The sequence below is a fragment of the Euwallacea similis genome, chromosome 26, assembly GCF_039881205.1.
Source record: "Euwallacea similis isolate ESF13 chromosome 26, ESF131.1, whole genome shotgun sequence".
In the NCBI taxonomy this organism is placed as follows: Eukaryota; Metazoa; Arthropoda; class Insecta; order Coleoptera; family Curculionidae; genus Euwallacea; species Euwallacea similis.
In genome coordinates, this window is record NC_089634.1 from 1,776,657 (window position 1) to 1,792,924 (window position 16,268).

General features: G+C 37.0%; 1 protein-coding gene across 3 annotated transcripts in view; it reads right to left on the minus strand.

The window, feature by feature from the left end:
• The window catches only part of tai (taiman), a 77,809-nt gene that overhangs the window by 12,579 nt on the left and 48,962 nt on the right, over positions 1-16,268 (minus strand). For all 3 annotated transcript variants that reach the window (XM_066402578.1, XM_066402577.1, XM_066402579.1), the window contains exons 6-7: positions 14,543-14,782; positions 14,147-14,390 (exon numbers count right to left, since the gene is read on the minus strand). In XM_066402578.1, coding sequence (XP_066258675.1) covers positions 14,147-14,390; positions 14,543-14,782 — 484 coding nt within the window. The remainder of the gene's footprint in view (positions 1-14,146; positions 14,391-14,542; positions 14,783-16,268) is intronic.

Genomic DNA, 16,268 nt, shown 5'->3' on the forward strand with positions numbered 1-16,268 from the left:
TTAATACTTTAAAATGTTTATTCAACCCATTTATCACAGTTAAGCTGAATAAATGAATATTTATGTAAGCGTTTTTGTGAAAAATTTCGGTGTAATCGGTCCTTTTGCCGGCCGGTTTATTTTGAAGGCAAAAGTCTAAACAACTTGTATCTTGTAGTTAAAAAAGAGTGTCTTGAGAAGAAATTCAGTTTTCAAATTGTCGCCACGTCCAACATAAAATCGTATAGCACCAGTTTAAGTTCACTACCTCTAACGGAAACACAACCTCAACAACTCTCTAATTACAGGTAAATCTTATTTAGGATGTGTTGCCAATTAGAGACAACTTCACAAGTGATGACGCAACTCCGCAAGTTCAATATTCAGACTGTATCATCGTCCTAGTCCAAATCAATGAAATTACAAACCTGCTGTAAATTTATCTGACATTTTCCCGTCAGTAGAATTACTAAGAGAATAAAGAAGCCGCTACAATAGTAGCAAAATATCAGTACTCTGAAGACGTGATATCACAATTACCCAACATAGGTTTTCATGGTCCATGAAAGGTATCGTTAATTTACTAGGAAAATAAAACCATAACAATATTTCAATCATGTTCGTAAAGTACATGCAACCGTCACACGATGTGCTCTGTATTAATAACCTTCCATATACGTGTGTAAATGTACGTGTATTTTTGCATGCCTTTAAGAAAATGTAAAAAATTTAAGAATATTAGAGTGAAAGCTTTCAGAGCCGGTTAAAATACAAGTGGAAATATTTTTCTAGCAGATGCTGTAACCCAATGCAACTACTTCCTGTCCGAATGAAAACTCTTTCAAAGAACGGTGTAAATCTAATATGTAACATGTAAGAAACGGGTTATCATTTTTTCGGTAACTTCTCAAAATTAAAACAGTATTAGTGCCTGCATAATTGCTTTTTATCTTCGGTATTTTTCTATGATACGTACAATTTCTGATGTATAAAACTTTCCTACCTAACAGCTGATAATTCAATTGAGAATAATGCGATGGATTTTAATACAACACCCGCTGCTCCGAAATTACAGCTCTTCACTGATAGAGATGAATCTTTTATTTAGCGATTTTTGAACGTGTCAATAAAAAGCCGCAACAAAATTATGGTTGTCCCTTACAAAATAGACAAAGCGGACGACGCCTAATTCCTTTTAAGCTAAACTTATTGATAGCTTAACTCGGCTTCTATAATAGTATTTATAAGCAATCATCTCTTATAGCGGAACGAGTAATAAAAGAAGGAATGCTTACAGACGCGTTAGATTTAATCTTGTTGATGTTCAGTACGTTCTTGTCTTTAAATTATCATATTTCCGCCATATTACCGGAAACTGAAAATAATATATTCATTCTAGAATTTGATGCAATTCACAGATGAATGCCATAACGTCAGCTTTACTACCAAGGACTAAGGTAACATTGCCTAACTAACAAAACACTTTTTAACAAGCTAATAATTCAGCATTAGTAATTATTATTGTCGGCATAATCCAGAAGTTATTGCAGCGACATGCAAACATGTGTAATACCTAATAATTATATCAAAATAAAATCGTTATCGAATACCTTGTTCTGGTGCATTGCTCCTTTTGAATTCAATGTCCTTAAAAATTGCCACAAATTGCCCAATAATGGCAAACATGAAATCACCCTTTTGTTGACTTACGTTACGTTTTCATCATCGCACATTAGTATTTGCTACACCAACTACGGTCAACTCGATTGACCACAAGACATGCCATTTTTTATTTTTCACATAGGAAAACAAGGTTCGACGAACACACATCAAACGCAAAAACAACCAACGATAAGATAAAACGGAACCTATAGATTTCGTGGCCATTGTTATTCGCATAGACACAAGTGTATTGAATTGAAGATATAAAAATTGCGAATCAATGAACTTTTCCACGACCAATTCAGATGAGTTTCCGGATTTTGATTTAAGTTAAAAAAATTGTTTTAGCTCAGGTTGGCGACTATCAATTCATGTATTAAAGATACGAATATTATCGCACTATATACGTTGATGTGTGGCCTGTTACATTTAGAATTGGTTACATTTTATTTTATACTGTCTGGGTAGATCAGTTAACCCTGTGCTGATTTGTTGCCAGCAAGTCGAAGATTAATGTAATGTCGTTGCTAGGCAACCTTACCGGATTCAGGGATCTATCGTTTGAAAAATTGCAGTCGTTGAAATTGCACATTTCTCTCTTGCTATGACCACGGTGAGCACTAATTTTAACCTAAAGATAATTTGAAACATTGCAATGTTAACTTTTTAAATTATAAAACAAATAAGCCAGCCTGACAAGGTTCGATAAATACCTAATCCCGCCCGACTGCATCAAAGTTGAAAAATTCAGACTAAAATATCGTTCACCATATTTTCAAGAAACATTATTTCTTTTGACCTAGACCATAAATTCTTTGCAAATCACGTATGAAACTAAATAATATAAAACAGATGTCTATTAATCGTTTTTCTACAGCACTCACTGACATTTTCCAGCCTTGGCCCCCGACGTCGCCTCGTCCATAAAGAAACCGGACTGTAACAAGTCACCTACTGGACTGGTAACGTAAATAACTATTTTGGGTGCTACTTTAATGCTCGTGAAATTCAGATAAATCATTGACCTTTTGATATACGCATTGATAAAGTATAATACAATTTTAAATGACACCGGTCAAGAATCTTCATTTGGGCGTTGGAAAGATGTTTTAAGTAAAATCTAAAATATTGAAGATTGTATAAGAATATTGATACATACCTACATCATTAATCTGGCTGATAAGAAAATTACTCCTATTATCGGTCTAGTATTTTAAGCTTGATAAATGGAAATCAAATTTGTAAATCTATAACATCTCACGTGGCTCGGCAACAATCGGCTAAAGCTCCGATAAAAGAAGCTGAGGTACTAGCGAGTTGTGCAGAATACTTACGACAATATTTCCGTTTCTATATACTGGGCGAATTTTGTAAATGGACATAATATACGCTTCGCTATCAATGTTGTTAGGGACTGTAGCACTTGGGAGGTGAGTTATCCGACGAGGATACCACATAGTTTGCAGAAGCGCGTTGCTCAGCAGAAGACTCGTGCAGCGAACGTTCGAAAACTTAAAGAAACTTCGAATTTTCCCGGTCGGCTCTTGTCGAACCACATGAACCACGGGCGTGACAAAATGCCAAACAGTTTATCATCTGCCGAGTCAAGTAAATTTTCTTATCTGGCTTGTTGGTGACTCGACTAATACGACGAAACTGAATTTTGTTATCTTTTTAAATGTATAATTGCCCGGTGTATGGTAAAATCGTACGCAGACAACGTTCGCGCAGATAAGGATTTTCTCAACGACCGACACTCGTGGAGTAAACGCTACCGCCGCGTGCAGATCTAATCAGACTAATGCCAAAGACTCACCATTCTTGGGTGGCGTACCCCCATAAACAAGCACTCTCTAACTAGCCACACCACGTGGTGTCCTTTTGTACCGAAATTCTGGGACAAAATTACCTGAACGTCACAAAGGTAACTACCCCCGGTCAACATGACGGACCATACATTTTTACGAAACTTTGCCAAAGTTAAGAAAGAGACGTGACTGCACCCGGTGTACGACCGAGGGTTGGTCCGGGGCGAGGGCGGAGAGAGGGGGGTGCAGGTAGCGAGAGCAACATCCATCCCGTCGAAAGCAGCGCTATTCAAAAGCAACAAGTTTTCAAAGAATCCAGACATGAGCGGGGCGAGTGGGGCTTGAGGAATCCCAAAGATTTGTACACTTTATCGGGAGGAAATTTATTGAAAAGGACAGATGCAAACGGGTCACGCCATGACCACCAGGTGGCCCTTTAAAGTCGCTAACGAGTCGCTACTGGTGATTAATTTGCAAAACGCTGATATGAGGTATATACTGCTATAACCTAAATTTATCAGCGATGTTTACTGCACTTTTTTAAATACTCATAAGAATCCGTCAATATGTTTGCTTATGTGCTCTGCCCGAATTGAGATTATGTAGAGGTAGGTAGGTAATCGATGGTTTTTGCTATTTTGACGTAATATTATTACGTAGGGCAGATGATTAATTCACTTAAAAAAGCTTTTGTTAATTCTGATCTTCATAAGTAAAGTAGATGAAATGCAAGTCAAGCAATGCAGTTGAGTATTTGTATTTCGTTCATAATGTCACGGCAAAAATATCATAAAGTGCGAGGAAATATTGTGTGTGAAACGCTTTTCAAACTACAGAATTCAGGGTGACTCGTAAGTCCTATGACACATTTCTGCATAATACGATAGGATTATGATTTTGAGAGAACGTCGGCACCGTCTATGCATAGTCCACCTTGATCAACGTTATGCTACGGTTTTGCTACGAGCATCAATGTCAAAAATATAAAATTGGTTTGCAAATCTGCTGTTCACTTATTCCACTGATTGAAATCGATTATTATTGATAGATAGAGAATGAAATTGCGCATAAAAGCTATATAATAAAGCAGATAATTGAAAAAATGAAGCAAAAGATAAAATTTGGTTTTGGAATTTTGAGGCTAAATCAATACATGCAATAAATTCATCTGATATTCATGTTTTGTCATTTTTTTTCATTGCTTTCTTTCATCTGCACTGTACAGGTTAGCTAGAGTAGCTTTTGGCTACACTGCGCTTGTTGAACGCATTTATGCACGTATTGCACATCATATTATTATTGAATGTGGAATAAAAGTCATGTATTGTTATTATTATTATTATTATTATTCTGGATTGAATTCCAAATATTTTTTGTTAACACACATATATAAATTAAATAGTTTTCGACTTACAACAACAACTGCAGAGGGGAAACGTTATGTCACAACAAAATAAAATTCCAGATACAATACACACAATAACTAAAAATATATATGAAAATAAAAATAGTTGTTATGAAAAACCAAGTAGTGTGCCATTGTAGTCGACCAGACGGCTGTTGACCGAGATTGCAGCTAAAAGCTACAATTGAAAAGCACTTGCCGGCGTGCGAAAACTCACAGCGTTCCATTTAAAAGACGCGAGGTCAATGCGAGCGGCCCACCGATACCGTACTATACCGTTTATAGACGTGAATTAAGAAATATCAGTAATTATTTTCTTTAATACATGAACAAAAAAATACGTAAAACGTCCACAGCGTTTTCCCGCGTAGTTTTTCAAATAGTTCTGGGAGGACTGCCTGACCGAGAATATTCATTATTTTTAACATTTTTATTGTGATACAAAAACGACAAGTCACCAGTTTCAACTCAAGTTTGGCGATTAACTTCGCGATGCCACGCGAGACTAGCCTCGGACTCACGTTCGAGCTGAGACCAGGACCAAGACTGTGTAGTTCTCGGTCTCGATATCGATATACAAGACCGAGACTGAGCCGAGTAACCCTGTATATGTGGGACAATTAAATTTATTGGTATTTAATGTTTCAATCTAAAGTCAATACCAAATGTGAATCCAATGTCGAGTTTATAAATCAGGCTTAATGCTTAGAAAGTAATTTTTTCTGTAAAATGCCGAAACCGACTCAAGGGTATGCAGATGTTAAATGCTTATAACCTTTAAATATACTAAAGGAAACTGACATACGGGGTGTTTTTAACAGGAACGACGCATTTCGCTGTTTTTTTCCAAATGAGCCATAAGGAAAATTTGTAAAGGTGATTCATGTGGTGTTTTTCGGTCGACAGCTTCTATTGGGCTGTGGCAGTAAACATTCCAGTGAAAACACATTACAAACTTTCGTGCCACTTGACCCTGAGGAATACAGAAAAATCATGAATTCCCTCCTGACTAAATCCTACGTTTGTGTAAGTCACTTTTTCGCCTATAAGAATCTGACTGAAAGCGTTTTCTATTGATAGATTTAATGCAGAACTTGTGTATTGCATTATTATTTAACTAACACTCGTTAAGCAGCAATAATTGCAACAATAACACTGTGTATTTATCTATTTATTTCGAGTTAAGGCCCTTATCCAATGAACGAGCGGCGCAGGTCTTTTTTGGCCGGTCTGAAGCTCAATAAAAACTTATGAAACAAACTTATCTTCGCTCACCTGTTCTCAAATTACCGTAAAAAGTGTTAGAAAACGGCGCCTTGACCAAACTAAACATTGTTTAGCATTCCATGAACAATAATAGAAGTCACAACTCAACGAGATTAGCCATGCCTGAGCCTAATACGCACAAACTTGAACTTCGTCTACCTAATCATGTAGTACATTAGATAACATTGGCGTAGGTTTCTATCGTTTGCGTTTGGGCAGCAAATATTAACAATAATAATATATCTATCGCAGCCATCATTCCCCAAGTCCTCAACCGAGATTACTTTAATGATCTGTTTGGAAATCATTAAACAGGTACAAACAGGCTGCTGCTTTAACAGTGTTATTATTAGTACAAAGACGAAGATAAATCACTGTTACTACTCACTAACATCCAGAGATTTCCTGAGCCGCGATCGGGGAACTAATTAGCTGGTTACGTCACAGGCACCGCGTTTGTGCTCAGGTCAAATCGTTTATTTAAATCGCGCCTCAAAGTAAATAACAACATCGGCAATAATAATAATAATAGCCCGAACAAACACCATGGTCGTACTCGGCCGGTTTGTTATCCGAAGAGGAACTGACATTTACCATGAAAATTAATCGCGCTTACGTCACCGCGACGGCATTGGCAGCAGCAGCAGTCTTTTGTTTTCTGAGTTCCGAGAATCGCCGTACCGTTTTTTTTTCGTTCCTACGACTACTAATCCCGCGACAACGACGACGGTGCAACGGCGATCGATGGATGGTCGCCTTGGCCCAGTATTCACATGTGTGATATAAAAGTCTACTGACTGGTTGGTGGTGTCGGTACTACCTTCGCCAATTGCTCGAGTTCTAGAATTCGCACCACAGACACAATGTTCGATTTGCACCGCGACAGACCTGCTCTCTATTGCGCCAGATCTTAAACTTCGCCGATCCCAAGTCATGGGGCAAAAGACACTCGTAAAATTATTGACCGACAAACAACTATTTTCCCACAGCATTCTGTAATTTCCAACGCGGGAAAAAAAATTAAAACCAACATCTCTGGTTCCAACATTTAGAGCTTATAACGGGTGATCATTAAAAAAACCCGCAGTAGGCGGAGCACCGTAACCGTAGGGAGTTGATTAAGCCACTTGGTATTTACCACTAAACATTTGACTGACAACAGATTAACAGGTGAATTGAGCCTAGACATGCCTCTGATGTTTCAACACCTACTTGAGGTTTTTTTAATGATCATCCATTGGTTGACCGCTCGATGCTGTAATAAGTGCCAAGGACAGTAAAGGGTAGTTATTAAGCATGTGGACAAATTTTAAAATGTGAATCTTTGAAGAGTTTTGAGACGAAAAACTCATATTAACGCGGTCCGCAATGGCCCTGATTTTCTAAGTAACGTGCTTTTCACAGATGAATGTTCGTTTGCTCGTAACACCAACACCAATTTTCACAACACCCATGTTTGGGCCGCAGAGAAACCGCATGCTCTCATAGAAAATCATCATCAAGTAAAATTTTTTCTCAACGTTTGGGTTGGAATTATCGGTGATCATCTCGTTGGACCTTGCATTCTTCCACACAGACTTAATGACGAACAGTACCGAAGGTTTTTGGAGTACGACCTTCCTGAACATTTAGAATATGCTGATTTAAGGATGAGATATAGCATGTGATTCACGCATGTTGGTGCACCGCCACAGTTTAGATTAGTTTAATTGCGCCAATTTCTGGACAACTACACCAACAATTGAGTGGGAACAACGGCAGGACAGCATGTATCATCTGGCATGAATCCTGCTGACTGTTTTTATAAGGTCACTTGAAGTTGCTGAATTATAATTCAGTAGTCCAAAATGACAAAGATCTAAGAAACAGGACATATGCGTCGTGTGCTATGAGTAAACACATACCACCAAGTATATGTGTAAGAGCCCACCATGTGCTCTTGGAGAATATTAAATGCAAGGATTTGTTCCTTCATGTTCATAACGGCTCCCTTGCTTAATCAAGTACTGATATCTTTTAACATATGTGCAATAATTAATTACTTCTCATATGGTTCCAAAGAGTGAAGCAATTAAATTATTTGTGTAAATACGTTGTATTATTACTTGAATTTATTGACTAAAACGAATTACTTAAAAGTCAACGCGGCAACGCAGCCTTCTGAAGCTCCTCCTTCGAGCTCGGCGTTGTCGGTTTTTACATATTGTATGTTTTCGGATTGTCGTCGATGGAAGACGAAGCAGCGACCGCACTGTTGTCAGTGCGAAAACGACCCTACAGCTTCCCCACTCAGTTTTCGCCTGCACTGCTCAAGCCCTTGGCCCGACCTTAATGTCGTCAAGTAAACATTGGCAGCGCGAGATTGAAAATGGTCTCTCTCTGCTTTATCAAAAATCCTCTGTGGCTACTTATACAGGGGCAGAACAATTAATTTCGCTGGCGCCGCCCGATTTATAAAAATTGATACAGCATACAGTACCGACGCAATTCCATATTTATCAGCAAATATCAATAGAGGGCCTAAGTATTCAGGGTGTCCCAAAGTGTTACATTGGCATTACGGAAATAAGGGTGGAAACTACAAGGTGGTTAAAATTAGGAAAAATATGTCCATTTCTGTACCATTTCAAACAACGTTTTAGAATTATAATCTGTTCAGAGTTTTCCGAAATATGAAAGTTGAATTTTAATTTTCGAAAACTAGCGTTAAATTGTTTGAATAAATTTTGCGAGATTTGGCAATTTTCATTACGCGCCATGAGCAACATCAGCCACTCGCATTGCACTGTCACAATTCCTCAAGGTCTTAGTCTTGAGGTAATTTTTAAGGTAGGAAATGACAGATCCCTAATGACACATTCATATGCACTAAACAACCTATTATTATTGAGATTTGACGTGATTAATGGTTTCATCAGATCATTGAATTGGATATAATGCTGTACTGCGCTATGTAGAGACCCTTAATTGAATCGAACTTTACTAATACGTTTAATTATTCTATCCACCTTGCACTTTTAATTTTGGTCTCAATACCGAATCGCTTCGTAACAATAACTGGCAATTTCATTCGTGCAAATTGTTACGCTTATTGCTGAGCAAAACAATTAGCCGGATCGATTTTCAACTGTTTCAAGTGTAGTATGTCGATTTGGTCACGGAACGAAGGATTTCCAGTGAAAATTCACTTTTGTTCGTGAGTTATCCGCGGTTGTGCGGCGGTAACAGGCTGTCGTCAATTTTTTGGTATTTTTTTCTAAACATACACTAGAATAATACTATTTGCTAAGCGGGTCTTAAAATCATTTACATTTTAATCGCTTCAAGGTAAACCCATGACTGTTGTCTTTTTTTTCGACGTCAGATAAGGGCTATATAGGATCACTTCAACAAATATTTAGGCAAATGCTCTCTTGACGATATGGCGAACTCCAATGTTTAAACTAAAAATCCAGACGTAACAACGTAACAACGTTTATTAATTGAATGCGGTTTATTTTCCGGACAAAACACCCATTTTAGGTGCAATTTATTCAATTACGAGAACATTTTAGTGCTCGTCTAGACGATGCGTTTTTACTGTTTGCTGCATTTCATGCATAGCGGTTCATTATAATAATATTCAGTATACCGCCGTTAAGTGCAAGGCGGGCTGGCAAAGTGAAATGTTATTTAAAAAGGCAATCATTCTCCATTATGATTGTAATTAATTGCTACACTAACCCCATAAAGGAAGAAATTTGGCGTTACATAATGAGGGCCTGAGGGACAAGTACCGAATGTTGCCTAGTCATTTCGGTCAGATCTGCAAGTAATTAAAACGATGGGAAAATGCTCAACGCGTTTTGCAAGACGAAATCCGCGCATTCAGCAAAATTCCTTGGTTGAACGGCCAAGTGCATTAAAATCCTAGAATTGAAGGATAGAGTAAGCGATCGCATGAAACTGGAATCTTGTCGTTAAGGCTCTTTCTTATAAAATAAATAACGGATAGCATTTAAATATATATATATTGAACAAATAAGATAAGCGGCACATGATTGCAGTCGTTTCGCGTCGTCCTTTGTGATGAGGCTCAAAAATGAACGTAAGGTATATAAGGGACAAAGAAATAAGTTTTAATCTTTTCGACTTGAACAAAATTCTAAGAACAAACGGGCTCATAGAACATTCTTATATAAGAAAAGCGATTAAAGGATTAGCTGAAGCATGCAAGAGATTTACGTGCAAGGGGAAAATTTTTAAATCTAAATAAGCACACGAGTAAAAACCTATTTCTCTTAGTAAACGAATGGTAATAAAAACGTAGGGGCATTATCAATAAGAATTTTGAGTTTTTTAAGGGCATTATCAGTGTAGTGTATGAGGTATTATAACGATTGAGAAAAACCGCCGATTAAGCGGGATATGTTTGTGTTTATATTAGCCGCGATGTTGAACTAGCAAGGGAATTATAGTCAGTCCAGGAATATACTCTCTAAGCAGAGAAAGCGTTATTTAAATAGAAACAAAAAGGGAATATTACAATCAGCGTTCCAGAATTACTGAAATTACATAACATCGCTAACATCCTTCTAGGTACATTTTTACCGCGGACGTTAGTTGGGTCTATGAATCCCTTCTGAGAAGATTTTTAGAAACTTCCGGGAGAATCGGGAAACGCGAGTAACTTATAGAAGACACATTTTTCGAAAAATCTAAGATCGTGCAACACCATGGAAACTTTAAGAAACGGACGGCGGCAGCCAAAGAGAATGACAATAATAAAATTACTTATTCGTTCCCAAACCAATTTCGTAATAGAACATTAAAGCATGACGCTTCTTGCTCGAACAATCGGTAAAAAACTGAAACAAATCACAAAAACGCCGCAGCTGAACTTGAAGGCTACTTTTCTATTTGTCGGTTCTACCAACACTTGTTTCTATGTAGATTTTCGGACTCTTGGGGGGTCACCGACGAAGAACTCTCGTTCTGTTGTTGATTTTGCCCGAGAACAATAACCAATCTAATCCTTCAGCGAGGGAACGTGTTACGCGTGCAATAATTACTATTGAAGAATGGGCGCCGATTTCTGTTATGGCATGGTAGTGTGGCACTGGGACGTCACGTGATCGCAATTCGCGTACACGTAAATAGGTGTTGGACTGGCCCACGCAGCTTGGGTGGACGTCGAAAAATAACGTTTCTCACTTTAGCCATCGTCTTGTGAGTGTCTATGCAAATAACTGTAATACACTGATGGCCTAAATAGTAAAAAAAAATAATAGTAATGTGACAGTGACAAATTAGCGCTTTGCCCGACGTTGGCTACCGAAAACTTGTTTAGATGGCAAGATGGCACACAAATCGACTGACTTATGTGTGCGACGGAAGGAAATAAAGCATTTCGACCATGCACGTAACGCAAAATAAATTATAATCTATCTTGAGCCATCGATTGAATAGCTGTTAAAAATTAGCAATGAATGCGGCAAAAATTTGAAGAACATTATTCAGGGAATTAAATGAATTCCTTCTAAATTATACCTATCTTTAACTATTGATTAAACAGCAGTTAAAAATCAGAAATGAATGCGGTAAAAATGTGAAGAATATTATTCGGAGAATCAAATCAATTCCTTCAACTCAACTGCAAGTCCAGGAGTCTTTTAATGTACTCTTGAATATCGCAGAGTAAAATGCGATTTATAGCACGTATAATATCAACTACGGTCGGAAGCACTCTTAACTGGTGGGTCCTTTTCAGGCACAAATTTTAAACTTTGCTTTTATTTCTTTGCGTAGCATTATTGACAGATATTTTGATAGTTGCTGCCTACTCAGCTTTAATTCGTATTAATAGTAAACTGTGGACCCGTCAGTTAAAACCTATATACGCTATACTTGATAGTATTTTTATAATAAAATAGCAGTAAGCTTTTAGCGATTCTTTGCGAAGTAACCATAGAGGTAGCAGATAAGAGAGTCTGATCTGATGTCAGTTTTACGAGACCACTAAATTTCTGCGACTTCCCTACTATGTATACGAAGGGTATAGCTATGTCAGTTATAACCTGCCTATATGTATGTACCTAATACGTACACACACACAAGTAAAAGGGTAAAGTCGAGCGAGTGTCACGTGTCATTTAACTTTAATGGCCAACACATACCGAAACTTGATAAGAGCAGGGAGTAGGAGAATACTACATAACATTTCTGGCGTCAGATCACATTTGTCTTACACCAAAAAGCTTTTTACATGCATTACCGATCCTTATAATAGTAATATTTAAACTGATATAAGAATTAAGCCAAAACCTGATGGCATGTATTGTAATAACACACCAGGAAATGGTTTTGGTTACTTCTTTAATTACGAAAAAAGGAGGTCGTCTTTGTTGAACCTAACATATTTATAAGAATGTATAGTCAAACCTTTGTTGTTGTTACCCGTAATCACTAAATATACATATAGGTAATTGGGATGAGTAATAATTGTTTACACTGAACATTAGCTGTCTGCAACGTAAACCAATATTTTATTTGTTTTGGGAAATACTGAACTTAATAAATATCATTTGGATATAAAGAAAATCTTACATTTAATAGTTTGCAAATTTGTTGTTTTTCAAATATCATTCAAAAGTTAGTATAATATTTCGAGGAAAAACCACGCTTAAATCGCCATCTCCCATAATAGTGACTTCTACGAACACCATTTTGAAATTTTATTATTTATATTGTTATGATTAATTATAATATTCTCTTTTTGGCCTTTGCCCTTAAAGTAGTTAATATTCCAATCAGTTTAAACTTTTATAGCTTCCAAAGTATTAATATTACAGATTTTAGGTTACGTCATTTGCACGATTTGAGAAATTGGCACATATCTGCGTGTACTTAAAATATACAGGGGCTTAAGTTTCATATTAAGGTTTTGGGGAATTAAAGAAATAACTTGTAACGTTTTATTATTTGAACATTTATAAGTAAGCAAAGTTTACTTAATTTGTTCTCCCTCTACATTGTCCACACATTCATTTTCAATATAGTTCACTACTTTTTAATTTAGAGGCAGCATTGGATTTGGGGCACGCTACAGTCTTATTATATTTATGCGTATTTTATATTTACACCTGAATTAAGGTCAATATCAAAGCACGTCACGTCAGTCTGCCGCGTCGATGTCTTGGTGGGTCATTTTTTATTTTCCGATATCTGTTGGTCTGATCCTAATTTAGAGCGCAACAGCTTTCTTCCCTTTTTGCTGCTCATAGAAGCGAGAGTGAAACTCTTGATCCCAACTTCAACCTAATAAGTATAAGGACCTTAACTGCCGGCAACATGGCTAATCAACACTTCGATACGAAGGTTCCTTACCAACCGTAACGATAGTACTTTTCAAAGAATTTAATAATCAAACTTATTCACATTAGTTGATGTTTGCCGAATGCTGAATATTCGTATTTAACATTTGCCAGACTTTTGATACCAAATGTGACGTCCACCAAAAAAAAAGTTAAAAAAAAAACTCCTACTTACCTATCCTGAATCACCCTATCTATAATGATCAAACCGACATATGTTTAATTTTAATAAAATCTTATCAAATTGTCATTGATGGTAAAAGTGATTTCAAAATATCATCTAAAGTTATTGGCTGACGTCAGCTAAGTGGAAATCACGCCAATGAAATTTTTGATTCCCTCCTCTTTTTACCACTCAAAAATAAAACTTTTTTGATATCTCAAACAATGGTTTCGTCATTATTACTATGTACAGTGAAAAGAATGGCGATCAGCAACGTCCCCAGACGAGCTACGTTATATGTTTGCCAAAAGAAAGTATTGCCGGACACACTCACTTAAGACGCCAAAACGCAACAATTAGCACTTCTGCCAAAAATACGCGGCCGTCACTCATTTCGCTAACCCAAATCTCTGTTTGAGCAAACAATCAGAATGTGCGAGTTAACTACCGTAGTGTGCAATGTTAATAAAAAGTCGACACTTGTTTGTTTATTAAATCCTAAAACACTCACCTTTCTAAGCATGTCGTTCCCGCTAGACGACGAGGCAGTAGTTTTTGGAGGCTCTGCTAGAGGGCCCCTGTTCAGCATCATCCTTGAATTCCTGCTGTCCATTCTGCTGGTTTGGTCGTCGTCCTGCTGATTCAGCAGTTCTTTCAGGATGCGATCACGGTTGTCATCCTGGTGAGGCGTAGTGGAGTTGCTACTACTGCTGTTCGCGGTGGAAGTTGGAGGATTAGTCAAGAGAGATCTCAACCTGGAGACAAAATAGATCATGAAAAGGTGTAAGGAAGAGGCCCATTAAAGCCTGCAATGCATGTATGAAAAATATAGGTTTCCAACTTGCTCAAATCATTCTGTATATGTATTAACAATGGTTAAACAAAAAATTGGAATTGGTTCCCTCACCTTTGAGGTTCCGGATGGCTGACCGGTTCCTCCAAACACTTGACGTTATCCTTTTGATCTTCAATGGAAAACGCTGACTGATCCGGGAAATCGTCCATCATTCCAAATGTCATGAAGGGGGTGTTGGTGGTTTGGTTTTGCTGAGCTTGACTGGCGGCGGGACTTTGCTGGGCTGAATAGTGTGGCATAGGGCTTTGAACCACCGTGGGGGCGTTGCTGTACGATGGGTTACTGGGCGGCCTAAAGAGAGCAGTTAGTAAATATTCATTTATCTGGACTTAAATATTCTATTGTATTAAAGTGGAAAGTTAGGCTTAAAATCGTGTTAACAGTAATAAATGAACCCTGTTTCATTAGTAAGTTTTGAAAAATGGGTTAAATATGAGAAAAATCTTTTTTAATGCAGTTTAACAGATTTGTAATTCTAAAATATGCTATATGAATTTGCAAATAACATCTCGATTATATAATACGTACATATGGTATGGGCGTTTTTTTTTCAAAAGAACTTAATAGTGATCATTTCTAGTTAACTCCAACATTATATCGTACACTAGAGAATCTAGGGTTTGGATTTTCTACACTATTAAGAGCTAAAACCCAAGTTGTCAGGTCTGTGGTCTAACTTAATAGTTCTCAAAATAGGCGTTGGAGTTAACACAGGGAGCGATTAATATTCCCATTGGATTGTTACATTAAGAAGTTCCCAGTTATGAGTGTTTTGAAATTAATGTTATTTACCGTATTCATATCAGCCTGATAAACATTCCGGCACAATTTAAGTCAAGTGATTTATTTTACATTGATTTAAATTAAAAAATTGTAAAACTTTTCCCAAACTTGAAAAACCGAATCAAAATAAACTAAAGCAAATGCGATGAATAGCAAATTTAAGTGCTTTGCAAGTCAGAGAAACGACGCGTTTAAAGAAAAATGCGAAATCAAAAAACGTAGTGGTTAAATGTATATTTTCCAACATTAAAAACTACAAATTTTCAATTAAATGACTTCATACACTTTAATTGATTCTCCTCAAATTGGCGGTTAAGTAAACAATGCAAGGATTTAGCTGAAGTACTATCGCTCAGCATGCACGAAAATGACAAAACACCGCAATAAACCAAATAAACACAAATTAACTATGACAGAAATATAAACTGGGACATTGAAAAAATAACAAAAAAACAATTAAATTCAGTTCATTATCAAGCGGCCATTTTAATTTATCAAACAAGAACGGCGTTTCTGGGTCATCGGGCAACGCTGGTACACTTCGGTGACGATTTGCGTAAACGCGTTTGTGAAACGCCGTGAAATAGATTATTATTAAATTGGCAGTAACAATAATTATTACTCAAGTTCACGTTTTAAATTTAGGTATGCGAAAAAACGATCAATTGTTTCCTAATAGGAAAAGTGTGTTATTAAAGTCGATGTGTCTCGTGAATGATACAGGCATTTAAACCTTCTGTAAAACAGTTACATTAATTTATTTTGACAGGCGACACTGGACTTAAACGAAAAAGAAACAAAGGTAGCACCCATTTTATGGTTTAAAAATATTTAATTATATTTCTAAGTGAATAGTCGGTGCGATTTGCTGTATCGCAAGGTGGCTAATAATAGCGAGGAAAAGGATTAATAAATAAGGGAACAATTATATTTCTGTATGGTGCATATTGTGGACTGCCGCCCCTTGCAATTACCACATGATATTTCTGTAATT